This window comes from Phoxinus phoxinus, assembly GCF_949152265.1.
Source record: "Phoxinus phoxinus genome assembly, chromosome: 25".
NCBI classification, from domain to species: domain Eukaryota; kingdom Metazoa; phylum Chordata; class Actinopteri; order Cypriniformes; family Leuciscidae; genus Phoxinus; species Phoxinus phoxinus.
In genome coordinates this window covers 5,818,436-5,842,716 of record NC_136900.1, presented here as the reverse complement: position 1 = coordinate 5,842,716, position 24,281 = coordinate 5,818,436, and the positions used below count along the sequence as shown (strand labels likewise).

Below are 24,281 nucleotides of genomic sequence, written 5' to 3'. Positions count from 1 at the left end.
TTAGCCATCTTATGACAGCAAAGCTTGGCGCCACGCAGCAACGATGGGCGGCACAGCTCGCATGCTTTGATTTTGAGGTCAAGTATCGCCCAGGCAGGGTCAACAAAAACGCTGATGCCTTATCAAGATGCCAGCCACTAGTTTCAGGGGTGTTGGACAACCTGCTGCCGGGGGCGGTCATTCCGGCCTCCATCCAGCATGCTGAGAACTCAAGGTCCTCGGCTAGCCAAGCCACTGTGGTTGCCTTACCGGGGCATTCACCTGCTGATTTGCGTGCTCTACAAGAGGCAGACCCAGTGATTAGGGAAGTTTTATTCTTTTTCAGAGAGGGTGAGTTCCCTGGGCCTTATGAGCGTCGACAGCTCTCTAGGGATGCATCGACCCTACTTCGTCAGTGGGATCGGTTGATGGAATCACAAGGGGTATTATACCGTCGCATTCTCCGCTCGGATGGTGGCGAAGAGATCTTCCAATTGGTGTTGCCTTCTGTTTTGCATGTGGAGGTCTTAACCGGGTTACACCAAGAGCATGGGCACCAGGGTATCGAACGCACCACAGAGCTGGTACGTCAGCGCTGTTATTGGCCAGGCATGTCAGCCATGGTGGCAAAATGGTGTCAGGAGTCGAGAGGTGCCAGGCTGCTAAGGATCTACAGCCAGGTGCCCGCAGTTTTATGGGTCTTCTCGACCAAACGAAATTGTGTCCATCGATTTCACCCAGCTCGAAGCATCCTGTTCAGGGTTTGAAAACATCTTAGTAATGACGGATGTCTTTACAAAGTATACTATTGCAGTTCCTACTCGTGACCAGCGGGCTGAGACGGTAGCGCAGGTATTGGTTACCGAGTGGTTCTATCGGTTGGGGGTGCCTGGGAGAATTCATTCAGACCAGGGCCGTAGCTTCGAATCATTCCTGATCCAGCAACTTTGTAAATTGTACGGGGTTGAGAAATCTCGTACTACTCCTTACCACCCTTCTGGTAATGGGCAGTGCGAGCGATTCAATAGAACATTGCACAACCTATTGCGCACCTTACCGGTTTCACGTAAGAGGGACTGGGCGTCTAGTCTCCCTCAGGTGCTCTTCTCCTATAACATCACCCCGCATCAAGCCACTGGGGAGTCTCCTTACTTTTTGATGTTTGGCCAGGAGCCACGTCTCCCAATTGATTTCTTGCTTGGTAGAGTTCGAGAGCCGGTGGCTGGTGATGTGCACGAATGGGTGGTGGAGCATCAGACAAGATTGAAAGTGGCGTTTGCGGGAGCACAAGAACGACTGAGACAGACGGCTGATCGACGCAAAACGCAGTTCAATCGACATGTTCGAAATTCACCACTGGATGAGGGCCAGCGCCATAAAATCCAAGACCTGTGGAGTCCGGTGGTGTATAAGGTGGTGGAGGCTCCTAGATCTGGGGGTGCCGTGTATAGCATTGCACCAATACATGAGGAGAGTAAAGTAAAAAGAGTTCAACGGTCACTACTAAAGGCTAGGATCCAAAGGGGCCCTGTCCCTGTTGTGCCCGATGGGCCAGTGGTGGAGCTTGAACAGGAGCCAGAGGAGGAGGTAGAGGAGGCAGATTTGTGGGTAGTAATACCTGAAGGCCCCCAACTTGTATCGGGCCCGGTTGGTTCCGCCCCTCCGGTACTCGAGCCTAGAGTGGTAAGAGAGCAAAATCAACCCTGTGGCCCAGAGGTTGGCCCATTGTTGTCCTCAGGTACTTCAGTTATGGAGTCACCTCCTGTTCTTGAGGTTGGCCCAGGGAGATCAAGGAGGGCCACAGCTGGCCAACATACTAATATTCATCGTTTACCTAGGGCCGTGGGGGAACGAGCGACTGGTGCTGTAATCCCGGGGCTGGTGTCCAATGCAATATCGGCCCTCTTTAGACCTTGGGACTAACTGGGCAAGCGAGTTTATCGTCGGGGCGACGATCTGTAATTGGGGGGTAGACTGTAGCAGGGTAACTGAATCCACTTAGGAGGATATCATTCACCTGTGCTTAATTTGTTACCACCCCGCGCCTTGTCCTATATATGAGATGCGTGGTGGCCACTTTGTATGCGTCTTGATATCGCCAACTTGACGTCATCTGTGGCTGCCGCAGGTATGTGATTGTATGGGGAAACTCGCGCTTTCTCGTCTTGTGCTGGCAGTTTATACGAATTTCTCTTGCTGTCAGGTTGCGACGGTAGGCTGTTCCTCCCGCTGCTGTGTGTTTGCTGCCCACTTCTCTCAGGTATCTGTAGCCTCTTGGTTTAATGGGAAGATATTGGCTGCGTTTGACAACTTGTGATTTTAATATCTGCAGTGACAACGATAGAATGTCATCTATATTACCTGAGTGAGAAGCTGTATTATATTATGGTGTGCGACTACGAAGCAGTTTGTGAGCAGTACCTCCCCGTGGTATGTAAGATTATGTTTTCGGATATTAATAACTTACTGTTGTTATCTAACATTGTCTTTCTGCTCGGCAGGCCCCCCCTGCATAACCGAGTCTCTTGGGCTAATTATGGGAACCGTGTATCACTGATGACTGGTGATCGCGTATAATTATGACTGCGTCGCTGTTTTGCCTCGACTTAAGTGATGTAAACTTTTCTACTGCTGTAATTCCCTCGCATGTCGGTTGAGACGATTGTGCATTCAGTTGACTTTGTGGAAGGCCTGTCTCTACTGGTCACTGCCGATTGGAACTAACGGGTGTGTTCAACCTTTTTTTTTATGAGCCTTGTGTAAACTGGCTGTCGCCATGAACCCCATTGACCCATAAGTGTGGATGTTTGATTGATTATTTATTTTCTTTTTTTCTCTTTGTTTATTGTGGATTATTTTCTTTACTGAAGGTTAAAGCCTTGAAATATCTGATCTTGGATCACAGTGACTTGTGTGTTTATTTATTTTTCTTTTCTTGTTGCAGGAGCTGGGTAGGGGGTTTCTGGAGGGCGAAGGTGAAGCTGCCAAACTGTATGGTGTGCTCACATCGAGTGTTGTGTGTTTTCTGGCATTAAACCTTCACGTGTGCAGTGGGTATTTGCAATGGCCTATTGTGGGGAGGGTTTGTCTTCCAATTTGGCAGCTGACCCATACCTCCAGACACCCCCGCTCCTAGTTAAATTTGTTTCTTTAAATTGAATGTGTGCGTGTATGTGTATGTGTTGCTGATTAATGGTGTCTTTCATTATAATGCTTGTGTCGAGTCTTAAACTTTGAATTTCTAAGTATTTAATATTTTGTTGACGAACAAAAATAAACTTTTCTATTCTATACGACTCATGTCTTTTCACCCATCCACGCAAAACGAACCTGTGTGCCCTTAGGGCTATTTCCATGGTTTTCCGGGGTGGCGTAGTCGAGTGTATTATATTGTCATTTCTGTTAGAAGTGTGGTAAAACCCTTGTTAGTTCTCTCCAGACTTCTTTTCTCGTACCCACATCGCTACACATGCATAACCATAAAATATCACGCATGCAAATGCATGTTCACCACAAACAGGGAATCGTGGTTATGAAAAACCTAGTTGTGCATGATGTATCGTAAGGTTTGAGTTGAGTTAGATTTGATAATGTGCTTGAAATCTGATCAGAAATAGCCTATAGTAAAAACCGTAATATTGTGAAAAAATATGATTTAAAGGGATAGTTCACTTTAAAATTAAAATTCTGTCATCATTTACTCACCCTCAAGTTGTTTCAAACCTGTATTAATTTAAATTAACACAAAGAAAGATATTTTGAAGAATGTCAGTAACCAGACAGTACTCTGTACCCATTGACTTCCATAGTATTTTTTTTTCCTACTATGGAAGTCAATGGGTACAGACTACTGTTTGGTTACTGAAATTCTTCAAAATATCTTTCTTTGTGTTCAGCAGAAGAAATAAATTAATACAGGTTTGAAACAACTTGAGGGTGAGTAAATGATGACAGAATTTTAATTTGAAAGTGAACTATCCCTTTAAAATAGTTTTCTATGTGAATATACTAGTGTCACATGATCCTCCAGAAATCAGTAAAATATGATGATTTGATTATCAAGAAACAATGTTAATGTTGAAAACAGTTATTTTTATGGAAACCGTAATGCGTTTATTTTTTAAGATTCATTGATGAAAAGAAAGTTCAAAAGAACAGCATTTACTTGGAATGGATCATTATATTTTTTACCAACCCGTTCTCATCAATCTGCGTATAAATAACAAGACTTTACACAAATTGCGTATAATGCATACTCCAAAGTCCAATTTTGCGTGCTTATGATACACCAATCCTTCCCATTAACTTCGGTGGAGAGCAGATGTGTCTAAATAACACGCATCACCTTCAACGGGGAATGACAATGACGTCACCAGCAAGGCTCAGTTCGCCCAGTTCACCTGCACCTGGTGCGCGTTAGGGATGGCGAAAACTAAAAAAATTCTTGACCGACCACCGATCCTCATTAGCCGGTTGAAACCGGTTAACCGATTAGTTTATAATATGCTACGCTATTTGAAATAACAGCCATTTCGAGCCGCGCCTGCAATTTCGCAACTCTGTCGCATCTCTCCGCCGCTCTGCCTCCCGCTCACACACACACACACACACGGCGCCGCCCTTCATATCGAAGGCCAAAAGGGCCAAAACGTGTGAAACTTACGCGTTAACACGCATTTACGCGTTAACACGCATTTACGTGTTAACACGCAATTTACGTGTTAACGCGTAAATGCGTGTTAACGCGTAAATGCATTTTTGGGACATTAGCACCACCTGCTGGTTTGCTGCTCAAACACAGAGAAAGCTTGTAAATACCAGTTTTTAATGTGAAATACATGTTCAACAATGTACTTTTCATCGGTTAAAACTAGGCATACATACAGCATATTTTAAATAAGCCTCTAAAAGTCATGCCATTTTCACAAAGTTTTGTTTGGATAATTACACATTTCCTTCAAATAGTATTTTCATGTAGCCTACACTTCTACTGTAGCATATTTCTAAAGCATCTTTTTATAATTTAACTATATGCATTATAGTATATAATAGCCCCTTCTGATAACACATTAAGCCTTGTGAATCTGATTGATATATAATATATAAATATACTTTTTAATAAAATAGCAAAACATATATTATTTGATTAAAATCAATGGTTATATACATTTATTCTTTGAAATGTGGGGTTTTATTTGTAAAAGTGGAGATATAACCTTATAATTCCAAACAGAATCAGAGCTCTCAGAATTATAAGGTTCTATCTCCATTTGGGCCATCTTAAAAAAATATAAAGTATAAACTATATTTTTTTTTTATATAATTGATATCGATGATTTAATTATCTTGTAGGCTAAATACCATACAAATGTGGGGAAATATTAAATGTGTTAAGACATAGGCTAGCCTATGCTAGTAGTATAACTCGCTGTTAATAGACATATCACAGGGGGTTAAATGACCAAATAAGTCGAAGAAAATGCATAACTCTGAAACAACATAAACTCTTATGGATTCCAACTGCAACGGCATTTTTGATGTATTGCATATAATGGCAGGCTGTCGCGCTAATTGCGAAGCAACAATCTCATGACAAAATTAAATAGGCATAAGTAGGCTAAATAAAATATATGGCATAGCCTATTCAACCCACCGTAATATGTTTAACAGTTTTTATTAGGCTATAACCGAAAGCTAGTTTGTTTTCACAGTTACCTGTAAAGAAGTGTAATATATAATTTGGAAAAATTATGTATAGGCTAGGCTATGGATTCCCGTCTCTCTATACGAAGCTCATCACCGGCGCGCACCGAACGGAAGATGTCAGGTGACGTAGGCTCATCGTAACCATTAGGTAAGCGCTTTTTCACAATCTCATGAATAAATACAATAAAATGAAGGTGTGCATCACTAAATTAATAGTCATGAGAATGATTACAAACAGTAACGACAGGCGGTGTCATCGTGACACAACACCTTTATTTTATTTGCATTATTCATGATAGAGTGACTCAAGCACTACGCTGAGCTTACCTCATGAGCCATCGTGAGCGATGAGCCAAGGACACTGATGGCAGTTTCCAGGAAACTGAATAGATAGATCACGAGTATTAGCACTCCAAATCTATCCAACATTTAGGCGAGAATATGCATATATATGATTACGTTTGGTCCTATATTCATTTCACATTTTAATATCCATTGTAAAATGACATTAAAAGCGGAAGTTCTGTTTGAGTTCATTTATTAAAAATTCAAGCCACTAGACTAGATTATTATTATTACGCATGTGTGTGTGTGTAGTGTGTAGTAATATATATATATATATATATATATATATATATATATATATATATATATATATATATATATATATATATATATATATGTGCTTCTCAATAAAGTAGGCTAGACTCATTACATGCAAAGTGAGATATTTCAAGCCTTTATTTGTTATAATTTTGATGATTAGCTATGGCTTACAGCTTTTTAACCCCCCAAATTCAAAGTCAAAATTTGAATATTACATGAAATCAACAAAAAAAGGATTTTAAATACAGAAATGTTCCTCTCAAAAATATAATCATGCATATCAGTAGGCTACTTGGTTTGGGCCACTTTTGAGTGAAGAATTTCAATTAAGTTCAGAAATTGGTATATACAAAAGTAAATATTTGCTGCATGTTTGTATTGGATATGTAATTGTTTGGGGTATCAGTATGTTTAATGTAATATAATGTGTAAAGTGTAGTGTGTGTGTGTTGATATATATCAATCAGATTCACAAGGCTTAATGTGTTATCAGAAGGGGCTATTATATACTATAATGCATATAGTTAAATTATAAAAAGATGCTTTAGAAATATGCTACAGTAGGAGTGTAGGCTACATGAAAATACTATTTGAAGGAAATGTGTAATTATCCAAACAAAACTTTGTGAAAATGGCATGACTTTTAGAGGCTTATTTAAAATATGCTGTACTTATATGTATATGCCTAGTTTTAACCGATGAAAAGTACATTGTTGAACATGTATTTCACATTAAAAACTGGTATTTACAAGCTTTCTCTGTGTTTGGGCAGCAAACCAGCAGGTGGTGCTAATGTCCCAAAAATGCATTTACGCGTTAACACGCAATTTACGTGTTAACACGCATTTACGCGTTAACACGTATATTGCGTGTTAACACGTAAATGCGTGTTAACGCGTAAATGCGTGTTAACGCGTAAGTTTCACACGTTTTGGCCCTTTTGGCCTTCCATATCCACTCACGTCACTTTTTTGAAATCCCCAACAGCGTGAAACATGAGTCCCGCAAACGCGGCGCCGAGGAGCTTGTAACGTTATGTAATCGGCGGACAAATGGCTCCTTAGTTTCTAAATGGTTCGGGTACAAGGTGATCGCGTTGAAAATAAAGGCGTTTGTCTAGCATTAGAAGCTCATTTGAAACATTGCCGCGGCTCATTTAAGAAAATGACAGCTCCGAACCGAAGAGACGCCGCTTTAGTGGCGCTTTAGTTTGAGGTAGTGCTAACAATAATAAAGAAAGATGATGATCATCATCACCTTATCTGTTACCACTGAAATGTATTTGTAATGTATTTTCATATTTAAGCACTGTATCACAAGTTGCAACTTACGTACATCTGTGTCATTCTGTTTGGTGAAATGGTCCCACACACTACTCTTCTTTGCACGCTTCCTCCTGTCGTCTGCCCTGGCTCTAACCGCGAGTGTGTTAGCCCGTAGCCTTTACTTTTCGCCAACCTTGTGAGCGCGCGAACCCAAACGCTGTGACCTTGCGCCGAATGTTTTTATTGGTTTATTAAGTACAAATGGGCGAGTTATGAAAAATTGAGTGAGAGGGATTTGTTCACTTCGCACAAAAAGATCTTGGAATGTGACGGCTAACTGTAGTAGCGTTTAGTCCACTGTCTATAATAGACTAATTTAGAGATCACTTTTTTTTTTTTTTTAACCGACTACCAACAACTTTGATCGGTTAACGTTGATACGATCAACCATCGGTTAAAGGTCATCGGTTAACATCCCTAGTGCGCGTACCGTTACACCTTCAAACAGGTAAGTAAGGGCAGAAATCTTTTTTTTTGTTTTTGTAATGAGATCACGGTGTTAACTGTATTATTTTAATTATTTCAGTGTTTCTGTTACGTGGGTCCATGTGTCAAAATGGCAGCGTTAATGCGTTAAAATTAGTTAGTGGAACCGTCCGTTAGCACAGCTGGTATCCATTGACATTAACACGGTGAGTAATGTCTTGTCCTGTTATTGTCACCTGCACTTCATGTCACGTTTACCATAGCCTTCTCTGTCGGCAATATAGGATTTATATGTGATAAATGCAAGGAGACAGTCAGGCTGACGGAGAAGATTTCAGAACTAGAGACACGCATCCAAACTTTAATCGAGAATAGTAAGAAGAGTGCTAGAGCTTTAGATACTATTTTGGATGTGCCTAGCCTAGTAAACTCTTTACATGAGTCGGTTCCGGCTGAAGTAGAGCCCGTGCAGCAGGGCAGATGGGTGACAGTGAGGGATCGCTCTAGTCGCGGATCAAAAAAACACTTTTCCGTTCCGATAACAAATCGATTTGCCCCGCTCAGTGAAACACCCACTGAGAATTATTCTGATTGGGCCCTGGTCAGTGTTGGGTATAGTTACTTTGGAAAGTAGTTAATTAGGTTACAACGTTACCATCAATTAAAAGTAATCAGTTATGTTACAGCGTTATCTATTCATAAAAGTAACGCGTTTGAGTACTCATGCGTTACCAAAAATTAAAAGCTGTTTGCAGCGCCTCACACATGCTGCAGCTTAATTGACAGACACGGCCCCCTTTAAATGCACCTAGAAGTCGTGACTCCTGGCAATGAATAACGTCAGTCATCCGACTAAATTAACACTGCAGGATAACAATAACAGGAAAGACAGTCATCAATAGGCTATTCCACATAGCGTTTTATTTATTTATTATCACAGAACATATTAATCAAAATTCACACCTTCCCAGCCCGGGTAGTAGAGATGCGTGGATGGGCTATTATTTCAATAAAAAAATCAATAATTATAATGCCGATATTATTTCAGTATAGAAATGCAGACATCCCAAGTCTACCGGAAGGTCCGGGAGTCTCCCGCATATTGATAGCGGCTCACTGATGTCCGCGAATTAGATTCTCTCCCGGAATCTAGAGCGAGCGCGCCCGCGAGACAGAGACTGTGCTCAAAACCGCGTAGCGCGTGCACAGCAGAGAGGGAGAGAGAGCAAGAGACCGCGCGCGTGTGCCGAGACTCCCGAGGCTGAAAAGCCTCTCCACGGGTTCGCTGGAGGGTGGTGGGGTATTGAAGCGCAGAAACACTGTCTTGATCCTGGGGAATTTTTTTTATTCGGGATTTTCCTTTCCTTAAAATAACGGATTACTTTTTTTTAAAAATAACGAAGTTACTGATTACTTAACGCACAAAACTAACGCGTTAAGTTACACATTTCACGAAAAAGGTAATTAGAGTACTCTAACGCGTTACTTTATAACACGTTACCCGCAACACTGGCCCTGGTAATTGGTGATTCGATCACACGAAAAGTGAAAATAGAGACACCAGCCACCATAGTCACATGTTTGCTGGGAGCCAGAGCGCCTGACATCAAAGCAAATTTAAAAGTGCTGGCTAATGCTAAACGTAAATTCTCTAAGATTATTATTCACGTCGGCACTAATGATGTTCAACTCCGCCAGTCGGAGATCACCAAAATTAATATTAAAGAGGTGTTGAACTTGCAAGTACGATGTCAAGCACTGTAATCTGCTCTGGCCCCCTTCCTGTTCGCAGGAGTGATGAGATAGTTAGTAGATTGTGTTCACTCACTGGCTGTCTGGGTGGTGTCCGCAAAATAATATAGAATTCATAGACAATTGGAAAAGTTTTTGGGGCAAACCTGACCTGTTGAAAAGAGATGGTATTCATCCCTCCTGGGATGGTGCTGCTCTTCTCTCTAGTAATTTGGCTCATAGTCTTAGAGATAAAACATGACAATCTGGGGCTCAGGTCAGGAAGCAGACAGACTGGCTTAACCGACCGTCTGCTAGCGGCCTCACGTCACCAAGGTCAGATAAATCCCATCACATAGACCCTCTTTCACCTAGATATCATCATATAGAGACTGTGTCTGTTCCCCGAACTTGGAAATCCAAAAAACTTTCAAACCCATCTAAGGTTAAAAATGTAATTGATGTTCAACAAATAAAAAACAGATATAATACAAATGAGCAAATGATAAAGCTTGGGTTGCTGAATATTCGATCTCTTACTTCAAAAGCGCTAATAGTTAATGATATGATTTCAGATTATTTCCATAGTAGGAAAAAAAAATACTATGGAAGTCAATGGGTACTGTCTACTCTTTGGGTCCATTCTTCAAAAATCTTTCTTTGTGTTCAACAGAAGAAATGAATTAATACAGGTTTGAAACAACTTGAGGGTGAGTAAATGATGACAGAATTTTAATTTTAAAGTGAACTATCCCTTTAATGTAAAAATATATAGTGTAAACGATAAATCACGTTTGAGAATTCTGCTGGCTACTGTATACAGGCCACCAGGGCACCATACAGACTTTATCAAAGAATTTGCTGACTTTTTATCAGAATTAGTATTGGCTGCAGATTGGCTGAAAGTACTAATTGTTGGTGATTTTAATATACACATAGATAATGAAAAAGATGCATTGGGATTGGCATTTAAAGACATTGTAAACTCAATTGGAGTTAGACAACACGTGTCAGGACCGACTCATTGCCGTAATCATACTCTAGATCTAATATTATCACATGGAATAGATGTTGATGCCGTTGAAATACTGCAGCAGAGCGATGACATCTCAGATCATTATCTAGTCTCGTGTAAATTACATTTAGCTTAGGCTGCAAAGCCGACTCTGTGTTATAAATATGTTAGACAGATCACTTCTGCTACTAAAGATTGCTTTATCAATAATCTTCCTAATCAGTTTCATCATCTCAGCATCCCGGATAGCTTAGAAGAACTTTATATTGCAACAGAAACTTTTAACTCTCTCTTTTCCAGCACTTTAGACACAGTTGCTACGTTGCGCTCAAAGAAGATTAAAGAACATAGTCCAACGCCGTGGCACAATGAGAACACTCAGGCCCTTAAGAGAGCAGCCAGAAAAATGGAGCGCAACTGGAAGAAAACAAAACTAGAGGTATTTCGGATTTCATGGAAGGAGAGCTCGATTGCTTACAGAGAGGCTTTAAAAGCTGCTAGATCTGCTTATTTTTCAACCCTATTAGAAGAAAATAAACATAATCCTAGGTATTTATTTGAAACAGTGGCTAAACTAACGAAAAAGAAAGCTTCAAGCCCAGAAGTTTCCAAGCAACACAGCAGTAATGACTTAATGAACTTCTTCACTTATAAGATCGATAATATCAGGGACAAAATTATAACTATGCAACCGTCTACTACAGTATCGCATCAGGAAGTGCGTTGTAGTCTCCCTGAGGGAAAATTTGATTCATTCATTGCTATAGGAGAGGAAGAATTTTGCAAACTCGTCAAATCATCTAAATCGACAACGTGCATGTTAGACCCTATACCAACTAAGCTGCTGATAGAGATGCTTCCAGATGTCATAGATCCTCTTCTTAATATCATTAATTCATCTTTGTCTCTAGGATACGTACCAAAAACCTTTAAGCTAGCTATGATTAAACCGCTTGTTAAAAAAACGCAACTTGCACTGCACAACACTGCATTGGCTGCCTATTAAACATCGTATACATTTTAAAATATTGCTGATCACTTACAAAGCACTAAATGGTTTAGCTCCTCAGTACTTGAGCGAGCTCTTAACGCATTATAGTCCTTCACGTCTACTGCGATCTCAAAATTCCGGCCAGTTAATAATACCTAGAATATCAAAATCGACTGCTGGCGGTAGATCCTTTTCCTATTTAGCACCAAAACTTTGGAACAGTCTTCCTAACATTTTCCGGGAAGCAGACACACTCTGTCAGTTCAAATCTAGACTAAAAACACATCTCTTCGGCCTAGCATACACATAACACATTATAGACTTCTATAATTCAATGTTAGGCTGCATAGTTTAGAACAGCCGGGACCAGGAACACTTCCCGTAAATCCTGATGTACTTGGTACATCATAAGAAGGATGGCGTTCCTTGCCGCTGTTGCCTTGCCTTCTGGCTTGCTTAGTTGGGGACATTTAATATTCAACAATATTATAGATCTGCCTTAAAGGTGGATGATGATGAAATTGTTTTTTTGTATTATTTTCATGTTATCACTGTGAAGCTGCTTTGATACAATCTGTATTGTAAAAAGCGCTATATAAATAAAGGTGACTTGACTTGACTTGACCAAATGGAAGAACCCGATACTGGTATGCCTTGCCCCTGAAAGCAAACCTCAGGAACCTCCTGTGATGAGGATGGATAAGTAAGCGTCCTTCAAGTCTATTGTGACAAACCGGTCCTCGGACTGAATCTGTGAACAATCATATTAGCGTAAGCATACTTTGAACTTGAGATTCTGAAACCTGCTGTTTAATTGACGCAGATCTAGAATAGGACGCAACCCTTCATCCTCTTTCGGAACAATGACGTAACGGCTAAAAAACCCTGACTGTATGCTGGGAGGAGGAACCCCTTCTATAGCTCCTTTTGCAGAAGTGTCAGTACTTCCTGCTCCATAACCAGAGCCTGCTCGAGGTCCACCACTGTGGGGAGGACCCCTAGAAATCTGGGCGGACGAGAACCGAACTGAATTCTGAAACCCTTCTATAGTGTGCAGGACCCACTGAGAAATATGTGGCAGTAGTAACCACGCTGCCAGAAATTCTACTACGGGCGTCTCTGGAGACTGGCCTCTGGATTTGGTTGAACAGGCACTTCGGTGGGGCAGGGAAACCGAACTGACAGTTCTACGACCCTCCTCGGAGGATCGTATAGGGACGCTGACACCTCGGTGCCCTGAACGGCGAACCGGCAGGGAACAACCGAACTGGCAGCGCTGCGACCCTCCTTAGAGAGTCGCAACCCAGAGGGCGCCGAAGAGAAACGATTTCTCAAAACCGTCCTACCCCGGAGGAGACCACCCTCAGAAGCCTGCAGCCTCTTTCTTGAAAACGGATTTTCCCCTCTGAGAATTATTGGCGTCAGGCTTCTTCTTTATAACTGGCTAGACTGCGACCGCCACCCAGGTCCCTCTCGATTGTGGAAGAGCCCGAATGGCGACGCACTGTTTTCTTTTTGCAGCACTTTATGCTGCGAGGAGCTTTAGTAGGCTGAGACTGCTCCCGCCCAGCAGTCTCAGGAACATTAGATCGGTGAGGAAGAAACCTCTGGAATGCTGCTGAATAGTTTATTCCTTCATTTATTTAAAAGCGGAGAGTTCAGAAGAACAGACATGTTTTATATTATTTTTCTTTACATCAGAAAAACTTTATATATATCACTCCGTGGCCACCAGCAGGAAACAACCGAACTGGCAGCGCTGCGACCCTCCTCAGAGAGTCGCCCTCCAGAGGACGCAGAGGAAAAACGATTTCTCGAAACCGTCCCTCCCCGGTATAGTTTGTCTGTTGCGCGACGCAATTCTCGAATAGCGTCAGCACTGACATCCTCACATTCATCCATGTCCTTATATAAATATATATATATATACTTTACCGACCAGCGCTGCCTAATAATATTTATCTATTATTTATGATTGCTGGTGGGTAATGTCGGTGTTATAATGACGCCGACTCAGGAGAGAGATAGCTTGCAAGCGTCTCTTTAACCCGAGGCTCTGTCATACCATGATACTAAATACCCATAACATTACTATAGTAGAAGTTTGGGGATTTAAACACATAAATAGAAACCGGATTATTCCACGATCTCGACACCTCAGTGTGGAGATAGGGAAAAAACGGCAATCCCCGACGAGGAGGCTGAGATATAGAGGTTTCCTTATATTAGCACTCTCATAATGTTGGCTGGCCAGTAAATATTTAACTTAGCAACAGCACTAGATAAAACCTCCTTTTATAAGCTCCTCTTTATTCAACAGAGTTATTATTCAAATATTTTTATTGGGTTTTGAATTGTATACACTTAACAATTAACAAGTCCCCATACAGCAACCCCAACATACACAATAATAAATGACAATAACAATAAAAAAAAATAAAAATAAAAGATAAAAAAATAAACTGACACGTTACAGAGTTACAGAGCCTGTGAATCAATTATGTCCCAATGTTTCCAGCAGGAAATTGTAAGTTAAAATAATCCAGAAATGGCTGCCAGACCGTATAAAATCTCTGGGTTGAACCCCTGATCGTATGTTTCAACTTCTCAAGTTTCAAGTGTGCCATTACATCCTCAACCCAGCACCTGTGTGTGGGAGGCATATCAGACTTCCAATTGCGCAAAATAAGACGTCTGGCCAATAGAGATGAAAACGCAATGGCGTCTGATTGTGCACCAGATATTGCCATCCCAGCAGGGGTCACACCAAATATTGCGATTTCAGGAGCAGGGCTTATCTCTCTATCACAAATGTAAGAAAAAGTGTCAAAAATTAAAGACCAAAACTGTATTAACTTTGGGCAAGCCCAGAACATATGATAGAGGGTAGCCGGAGCCTGACGGCATCGGGAGCAGGTCGGGTCGACATCTGGATATATCCTGGCAAGCTTGCTCCTAGATAAATGAAGCCTGTGGAGCACCTTAAACTGAAGCAAACCATGTCTGATACAAATCGAAGTTGAATGTATTCTCTTAATTGCGCTTTGCCAAGAGTCGTCCGACAATCTAAATCCTAGTTCCCCCTCCCATCCTGCCCTAATATGACTAAGTGACGGCGAGGCGATCATCTGAATATCCTCATATAATCTGCTCACTCCTCCTCTTTGATTTAGATCCAACTCCAACCACTCCTCTATCCAGTTATTTGACGAGAGTAACGGAAAGGAAGGGAAATGTTTCCGAACAAAAACACGCACCTGCTGATACCTGAAATAATGCGAACTAGGTATATTATACTCATTTACCAGCTGCTCAAATGACATAAGCCTCCCGCCTCTTTCTGTTTCTCCAGATGTGACCTCCTTATTCGTGGGATGGTCTTGTTCCAGATAAAGGTAGATATAGATTTATCTAGCTCTTTGAAAAAAGACTTTGGGATAAAAACAGGTATTGTATGAAACAAAAATAAGAACCTGGGCATAATTATCATCTTGACAGAATTAACCCTGCCAGCAAGCGATATAGGCAGCGCTGACCAACGGGAAAGGTCCTGTTTGGCTCTTTCCAGGGCTGGTTTAAAGTTATGCTTGAATAAATCCCTGTATTTACTGGTTATTGAGACACCAAGATAGGTAAAAGTGTCACGAGTTTCTTTTAGTTGATATGCCTCAAAAGACATCTGTCGAGCCTGGTCGTTAATAGGGAAGAGCAAACTCTTAGTAAGGTTGATTTTGTAGCCTGAAATCTCTCCAAAGTTAGCGATAATTTCTAATGCCTTAGGAATAGAGGTGCAAGGATCGGACAGGTACAGTATCAGGTCGTCCGCATATAGAGACAGTTTGTGATTTTGGCCCCCCCTGACAACACCAGTGAGCTCCTCGGCACTCCTAAGTGCAACCGCTAGTGGTTCGATGGCGAGGTCAAACAGAAGTGGGCTCAATGGACAGCCCTGTCTTGTCCCCCTACCTATAGGAAAATAATTGGAGATTATTTTATTAGTACGGATGGAGGCCTGCGGGGTAGCATACAGGATCCTTATCCACGAACGAAAAGCCGGTCCAAAGCCCAAATTTTTCTGAATGGTTTCATGCATATAGTCGTGTTAATAGTGTCCTATATGAACATATTCTGCATTTATTTTCCCCAGGTTTTTTTTTTTTTTCTTGAAAATCGTATTTGAATGTGCGGCAACTATAGTTGCCGGTGGGCAAATATGTTGTATGCACCCCCTCAATGTAAAATATGAATAGGAGGAGAACATTTGGCATCATGGAAGAGGTGTTAGTGAGATTCTTAAATCTTAAAACACAACAAACAATAAATCCATTTGTCTTAACCCTTGTGCGCTGTTCGGGGTCTTTTTGACCCACATTTCTAACTTTCATTCATGGATAACATGGATAATTTGACACGGTTTAGTGTAAGATTTTTGCACATCTTTTGGAAAATGCAGTTCCCTTTCAAGGCGGTAACTTCAACATTACGTCAACTGAGACGTATATGGGAACTCCTCCCTTCTCCATTTTTGCTGAAATCTTATAAGCTAACGCCAGCTGAGGGACAGCTGGCCAATTGATGCGAAGCATGCAAATACTGACAGGTTCGCGGGCAGTATAAAATGCATGGGCGCGACAATTGCGTCAGAATCTCTTTCTTCACACTGAATGACGAAACGTGCGCCCACTGCGCCGAGCTGCCAGTGCGCGCCCTCAGAGCCAGAAGGGAAGTGGCTCGAGCAACAGTAGGGATGAGGCCCACTGCCGCCAGCGAGCCGCTGGTGGGCCCTCCCCCGCCCGAGGACGAGGTTTTCGACGCTGTCAGCTTCGCGGACGCAAAGGGATATGCGGGAAGACGAGTCCATGTCGCTCTCGGCGTCGGAACAGGAATGGGCGTCTCAATCAGAACGCCCTGACCAAGAGGGCCCTGCAGACCTCCAGGAGGAGCTCGTCAGGGTCCTCGGTAAGGCCATCACGGAGCTGGACCTCACGTGGAGCGCCCCGGATGAGCCGGTGAAAAGCAAGCTGGACTCGTGGTTCCTCCAGTCGAACCGTCATCAGACTGCATCGAGGAAAAGTACCCCGTTCTTCCCGGACGTCCATGAGCACGTGGTGAAGTCGTGGGCTGCGCCCCAATCGGCGCGCACCCACTCTAACACGCAGGCCATGTTCGCGCACGTCGACGGGGCGGAAGCCCACGGGTATGTGCGCATGCCTCCCGTCGAGGAGACCGTTGCCGCGCACCTGTGCCCGTCTTCGACTGCGCTGGGTTCGGACCGCAGCCTGCCCTCCAAGCCGTGCAGGTTCACAGCCCACCAGGCAGACAAGGCCTATACATCTGCGGGGGAGGCAGCTTCAGCTCTTCACGCCATGGCAATCCTGAGGGTGTTCCAGGCAAAGCTGCTCCAATCCTTGGACGACGGTGCAGTGGACCCTGACGTCATCAGGGATCTGCGCGCGGCAACGGACCTCGCACTGATGGCCACCAAGCGCTCTGCACAGGCTATCGGCCGCTCCATGGGATTTATGGTTGTCCTCAACAGGCACCTATGGCTAACCCTAGCTGACCTGAAGGACTCAGACCGCAAGACGCTCCTGAACGCTCCAGTCACTCCCTCCGGCCTCTTTAGTGACGCCGTGGAGTCAGTCACGGAGCGTTTTTCCGAGACGCAGAAGCGCGCCAAAGCGATGAGCCACGTGATGCCCCGTCGCTCACTCCAGTCACCTGCGAGGTCCCGCTCTTCTTCGGCTCCTCGCCAGGCTCAAGGACAGCCTAGACAGTCCGCCGTGGCGCCCAGCGGCTGCCCCGAACCGGACGCTCGTTTCGGCCGGAACTAGCAGTGGACGGGGCCTGGAAGGAAACGCCAGGGTCAGAAGAGGAGCCCGCGCCGCGAGAGAACCAGCGCGCCGTCCTCGGCTTAGTTTTTGACACGGTTTAGTGTAAGATTTTTGCACATCTTTTGGAAAATGCCGTTTTTAAAGTAACAAATTATCACTTTAACCAGTAGATGGCTATTTGCTATTTGACTAACTGAAAGACATATTTTCACAACTTTTTCCAGTTGTATTCATATACATATTATGAATTAATAATAATATGTAGATATGATTTGAGAAAAGTATGCCTTTTAGAGCTCTGCAGCCATCTACTGGTTAAAGTGATATTTTTTTTACTTTTAAAATGGAATTTTCCGAAATATGGGCAAAAATCTTACACTAAACCATGTCAAAGTATCCATGTTATCTTAATGAATGAAATTTAGAAATGTGGGTCTTTTATAAGGTGAATTTGACATAAAAAAAAAAAGTCAAATGTTTTTTTTATATCTTAAAATATTTTTCTATATATTAAAAATATTTTTTTTACATTTATTTATATACATTTTGTGGAGTAAAAATGTCCAAATGTGAAGTAAAAACATTAATAAACTGAGTAAAATGACATTGTGAAAACAAAAACAAAAAACAATTTTTTTGTTACAATATCAGCCTACATTTTGTTGCCTGGGGTCTCTAAGACTCCAAACAGCCTGACTGTAAACCACAAACGAAACACGCACAAGGGTTAAGGCCCTTTCACACCAGACGCGTACACGAAAAAGCGAAACGAAAAAGCGAATAGTTCGCGTGCGAAATAGGGACAATTTGAGGAGGTCGTTCAGACAGTGGCACCGCATCTGACGAGACAAACCACTAACTTTCAGGGAACCAATCGGTCCGGAGCAGCGTCTGGCAGTCTGCTGAGGTGAGGGCTACGTTTACATGCAATCAAATAAACAATCCACTGTGTGTGATTGGCTGAAGCCTTTTCTGTCGCCGCAAAAGTAAAAAAAAAATCGACATCGAAGCGGAAAAAAAAAAAGTCGTTTTTTCGCCGCAGCACATTCGCGTTCGGTGTGTAAGCACTCATTACACAACAGCTGATCAAAAAATAAAACCATCGCGCGAACTATTCGTGCGTCAAAATCGCGTCCAGTGTGAAAGGGCCTTTAAAGTGGTGGAACATAGTTCAGAACAAAGTGCAGCCATACCATTGTGTATCAAAAAGTTAAATGAAAATAAATAAATAAATACAAATAAATAGAATGAAGAAAAAAATATATCTATATAACAAACAAAAAAACAAATAACAAAATGGCAAATAACAAAAATAACAGTGCATACAGATGTCATTTAAAGGGTTAAGTTATGTTTATGCACTAAACAAGACCAATAACCTTGATTTATTAACCTATTAACACAGTATAATCCATTTTCCCATGATATATGTACTTACAAGGCATTTGCCCACCTATAGTTGCCGCTTGGACTTTTGACTAAGTATACAAAAAACTATAGATCTCTTGTAAGATTTGTTTTGTTTGGATGATTCTAGAGACCTTCATGATTATGTAGATATATATATATGTCAACAAAAAAAGGAAAATGACAACTATATACTGCGGCAACTATAGTTGCCGGTGGGCTTAAATGTTTAAGTTAGAGGCTTCTACTCTATTCTTATTCACGTATCATTTAATTGGTTGATTGCCTAAATGCTAAAGCTATAAAAAAGTTAATTGGCAGGAGGAGGCACTTTGACAAATTATTATATGATCTTTTGTCTGATACAGGTTAAAGCATATCCCTGCCTATAAGAGACCAAATACAGTATACATGTACTGTGTATATCCAAACACTAAAGGTTTTTAGCCATAAGGGAGATCTGTATCAACATCGGTTTATTATTAATTACATGTTTTAATAAGAAAAGTGCTACAGTGAAATCATTATCATATCTGACCCAACACTGACCTTCTGTGGTGACAGTAAAAGTTGCTGTTTTAAAATAATGATTCGTTTTGGATGATTTTCAACTAAAGGAAATAACTTTGAAATAAGATCACATTTAACGTCTGGTTGAATTTAGTTGTTAGCCCAGCCAGAACTGCAGCGGGCGCATGCGAAGCAGGCCTAGCTGTAGTACTGATGATGCTGAGGCTATGAGACCCAGCATCCTCTGAAACTTCCTGAGCGGAACTATGGAGCCGCGGCGGAAGGTTTTCACCATGTGCAGAATACCAAGTCTGCGCTGCGGTGATAGCCATGCAGTAATGGACAGCGAGTCCAGTTCTGTGCCCAGAAAATATATTTTCTGACTGGGAGACAGATAACTTTTCGCCCAGTTGACTCTGAGACCTAAAACCTCGAGGTGTTCGAGTAATATGGTCCTGTGCTGTACGAGCTCTGATCGCGATTGGGCTAGAATCAGCCAATCGTCCAAGTAATTCAGAATTCGTACGCTTTGGAGTCTCAGGGGTGCCAGCGCTGTGTCCATCCACACTGTAAATGTACGAGGTGCTAGAGACAGGCCGAACGGGATGACTGTATACTGATAAGCCTGGCCCTCAAAGACGAATCTCAAGAATCGCCTGTGACGCGACGCTATTTGTATTTGAAAATACGCGTCTTTCAGATCTATTGACATAAACCAGTCCCGTCTGCGAATCTGCGCGAGGATTTTTCTGGTCGTGAGCATTCTGAACTTGCGCTTCACTAGCACTTTGTTCAGCTGCCTTAGATCGAAAATGGGTCTGAGACCCCCGTCCCTACCAGGAAATATCTGCTGTATAAATCCCCTTCCCTCTGAGCTTGAGATAAAGGCTCTATGGCCCCTTTGCTCAATAGCTTCGCTATTTCGGCTCTAAGTAGATGTGCTACTTCTTTTTTCACCGTAGTCTCGACCCTCGCCGTGTAACGGTGGGGGCGTCGCGAGAACTGTAGCGAATAACCTTTTTTTATAATGTTCAGCACCCACTCTGAAACCTTGGGAAGCTTTTCCCATGCACTCGCATGAGTAGCTAGGGGTAAAATGAAATCTGGGTCCTGGTCGCGAAATGGTGGCGACGCGAGAGCAACCGTGTGCTGTAACATGGGCGCTGTGTTTGCAGCGCTTGAGGCGGGGGGCACGCTTAATCGAGCGCGCTCAGCTCTCAGCGGGGCTCCCTGTCTCCCTGTGGGGCTCGGCATGTCTGGGAATAAATGTGGGTGCGTGACAGTGGGTACATTTATAGCACTGAGAGTACTGTCTATTAGAACTGACTGACTATTGGTCAACACTAATTGGTTTAGTTTTTACAGAAACTGTGGGACATGCAGTGTGTAGTGTTAGTGGGCACTGAATAGCGGGCACATTTACTACCTGTGATGCACAAACGACATGAGTCGATTTTATGTGTGCAGACCCTGTGTTGTGTAGGGCTGTGCTTGTGTGTACGAATGGGCACTGGGTTGTGGGCATTAGAGTTACACACATTACACCATCGGCCGTGGCCGGGACACCAGAAAATACACTCTTTTTCAGATTTATCCGGGTCGCCGTGAAAACGGCGTTTGTGTGCAGGCAAACGGGCCGTAATGCCGGTTTGTTGACTGCTGTATACACTGGTACAATCGTGTGTGTTGGGACTGTACGAGCGAGAATCTTTGGTGGAGGTCCGGCCGCAGTGGGACTTGAACACCGTCTTTTTCCTAGACGTGCTAGGAAGGCGCGGAGGCCTCGGGCTTGATTGCAATCTTTGGCCGAGGCCCGCGCGGCCTGGGGTGGCGTCCAGCTGAGCGAGAGCGCGGTCTCGGGCCTGTCGCTGCTGGGGCGTCACACCAGGCGCGTGGTGGAGGGAGGTTCCAGGATCGGCTGAGCACGGCGCTTTTTACGGCGCGGCTGCAGCTTCAGCGAATGACGCCAGGCGAGTCCGCAGAGTCACCATAGGCATCAAGTCACAGTGATGGCAGCCGCCATCAGCGAGCGCTATAGCTGCGTGATCCTCACCCATGCAGGAAACACAAAGCACATGGTGGTCCCGTCGCTGAGTGGGGCTCTACACGAGCCACAGGAAGTGCGAGGCATCTTGAAAAAGACGCTCGGCTCTTTTAGTGAGTGGAAAAATGTGTGATGCAGCGGCGAACACACACACAAAACACACACGCTTTAAAAGGATATCATTCCATGCCGGATAGCGATGCAGGGAACGGCAGCTGAAGGCGGCGAGATGTCGACCAGCGGCTTCAGAGAGAAGGCACGTCCTGCAGTGATGCTTCTCGACGGCTGTGGCGGCTTCCTATCAGGATCCAACGATGCAGGAGCTTCGCTGAATTTTAGAAAATCAGAGGTATGCAGCCGATTTCGCTTATTTATAAGCCTAGGCCACGCCTATTCTGGCGGGACGTGACGTAGAGGGCGGGAGGCGTCCTCATTGGGTCAAGCGTCATGGAGGCCTCGCATAGGCTGCTGCTTTTGCCGCAGAGCAGCCAATGGGCGCGCAAGCTGTTCCGCCTAAGGCTGTATGCTGCTGCAAAGCGTTTTACATTATTACAAAATTAAGGATTAATTTTTAGGCTTCAATATCTCGAGAAATAATCTTTCCCGCAGCGTCTTCGACGCAGTACGAGAGAACTCTCGTAAGAGAACTGCGTATCATATGCACGCTAAAACTATTTTGGGCGTATAAATGGCAGGAGCAATAACTTTCATAGTATAGATACGCACTTTCATGAGATCGGGCTGGCGCAGCTCTGTTTGGAACTATTGAGAGTTATTAAACCACGTGACCGCGTGGCGGCGAGATCACAGAGTGTCGCAACTCTGGTGAAGGGGAATTAGGCTACATAAGAAACAAATGAATTTAAATAACCACAATAAGGTAATGTATTTAAACCATGTTTTCTATTGGTGAACGTGATTTCAGCAAGTACAACATGTTCCTATCAACCAATCAGATTTGAGCTCAAGTAGCCTACCCTTTATTTTAGGGAGAAGTTATTGGCAGAGTTAGCAGGATTATGTTTTCAGAGAGGAATGTTGATCCAGGATCATGTCGTGAGTTACAAACCATCCTTTTAGTTATGTCACAACTGCACTTTTTTTTTTACTTTAATTTTTAGATTCTTATAAAACTTAATAACCGTTATTTTTTTGTTATTTAAAAAGCAAACAAACAGTTATATAGTCTAAACAATATTCAAGATTCGAGATCACCTTCAGTTATTTATCCTAACTAGTTCCTCTGCAAGTTGAGCTGATCTGCTTCATTGGTCCAGTAGCCTATGTGGGTGGAGCTCAGAAACACTTTGCAGAGGATGCAGAAAACGACACCCATCCAGACATGATGCAGGAAACTTGACCGATGCGAAAGATGCATCACATAACAACACACATGAAGGCAATATACTGTTAAGAAGTTTGTTCTTTTCACGCTTATGTTCTATGTTTCGCTACAATGGCGCATTCCGAGAGATGTCCTTCCGCCTCCGCTCGCCTCCTCATAACTGACTGACGCTTCTCCAATGAACCGCAGAATCATCACTCTGTTCTCACACAGATTCAAGAGGATCCTGAGGAAACTGTAGGCTTAAAACCGTCCTCGTCATGGCCAGATCAGCGAACAGAAGCGGGAAGGACGGAGACTCAAGGGTATGCGCTCCCGCGGAGAGAGGAGAGATCAGGGAACTGTCTCTGGAGGAGGTGCTGAAGTCTTACGAGCAGCCCATCAATGAGGAGCAGGCTTGGGCAGTGTGTTTCCAGTGCTGCAGAGAGCTGAGAGAGCAGAGAGCGCCTGCGCGACGCGTCCTCATCCGCGGTCCGGCTTCCATCATCCTGCACGGGGACGGGACCGTCACGGCACTCCTGGAGAGCAGCGGTGAGCTCTTGACATTCATTTAGTCAAACTTTCGGTAACACTTTACAATACGGTTAATTAGGCCAGTGACCAAAGAACGAACGGTCTTCAGCATTTATTAATCTTAGTTAATATTAATTTCAACATTTACTAAAATTCTACGTTATTAAAATCATTTGGTTGTATTGGTTAACATAGTTAATGCGTGACATGAACAAACAATGAACAGCTGTATTTTTAGTAACTAACATTAACAAAGATTAATACACAGTGTCCTTCAACAGGCTCAAGAATAATGCAGGTTGAAGGGTTTCTGAATAATTATATTATTCTATTTTACATGTATATTCCGAATGTATTAAATCAGCAATTAGGCTACTAAAACTGCATTTAAATTTTTTTATTTAAAATCAAAATAATATAATAAAGTTATGGATTTGATATGAATACAACACTGACAGCACTTAAATGCATCCGAATTTGGTTATTCTAATCCCCATTCAGTCAATCTTTTGTTTATCCTTTATTGATTCCTGGAGCATTCTTCTGCATCATGACTTGCTCTGTGTTTAGTATAAAGTGGGTGTCTCGTGTTGTTTTGCCGAAGGCTTTGTCTTTTAAATAATGTGTTTTATTGGATTTGCGATTCAACATGTTGTATACAGTGTTAAAACTTCTATGTTTTACTCTAAAATACTTCTGCATCAAGAGTGTTGTTGGTCTGACAAACTCTGGCACCAGGGGACGCTGCAGTGTTTGTTTAGGGTTGACTCTCACCCTACGCTAGTTATGGGTTCATGGATTCACAGCCACAGCTTGAGCTCAGCTTGACTGAGCATGCACTAACATTTG

General features: G+C 43.0%; 1 protein-coding gene across 4 annotated transcripts in view; it reads left to right on the top strand.

The window, feature by feature from the left end:
• spire2 (spire-type actin nucleation factor 2) overlaps positions 1-24,281 on the top strand; it is a 114,405-nt gene that overhangs the window by 15,101 nt on the left and 75,023 nt on the right. For 2 of the 4 annotated variants that reach the window (XR_013796428.1, XM_079603000.1), the window contains exon 2: positions 23,133-23,450. The exons of 1 other annotated variant lie outside the window; for it this stretch is intronic. Coding sequence is in view for 2 of the 3 variants with exons in the window: in XM_079603000.1 (XP_079459126.1) it covers positions 23,180-23,450 (271 nt within the window). In the remaining variant the exon portion in view is untranslated. Of the gene's footprint in view, positions 1-22,878; positions 23,451-24,281 lie in introns of those variants that run through there. One more of the 4 variants, XM_079602999.1, reaches the window with a different exon arrangement.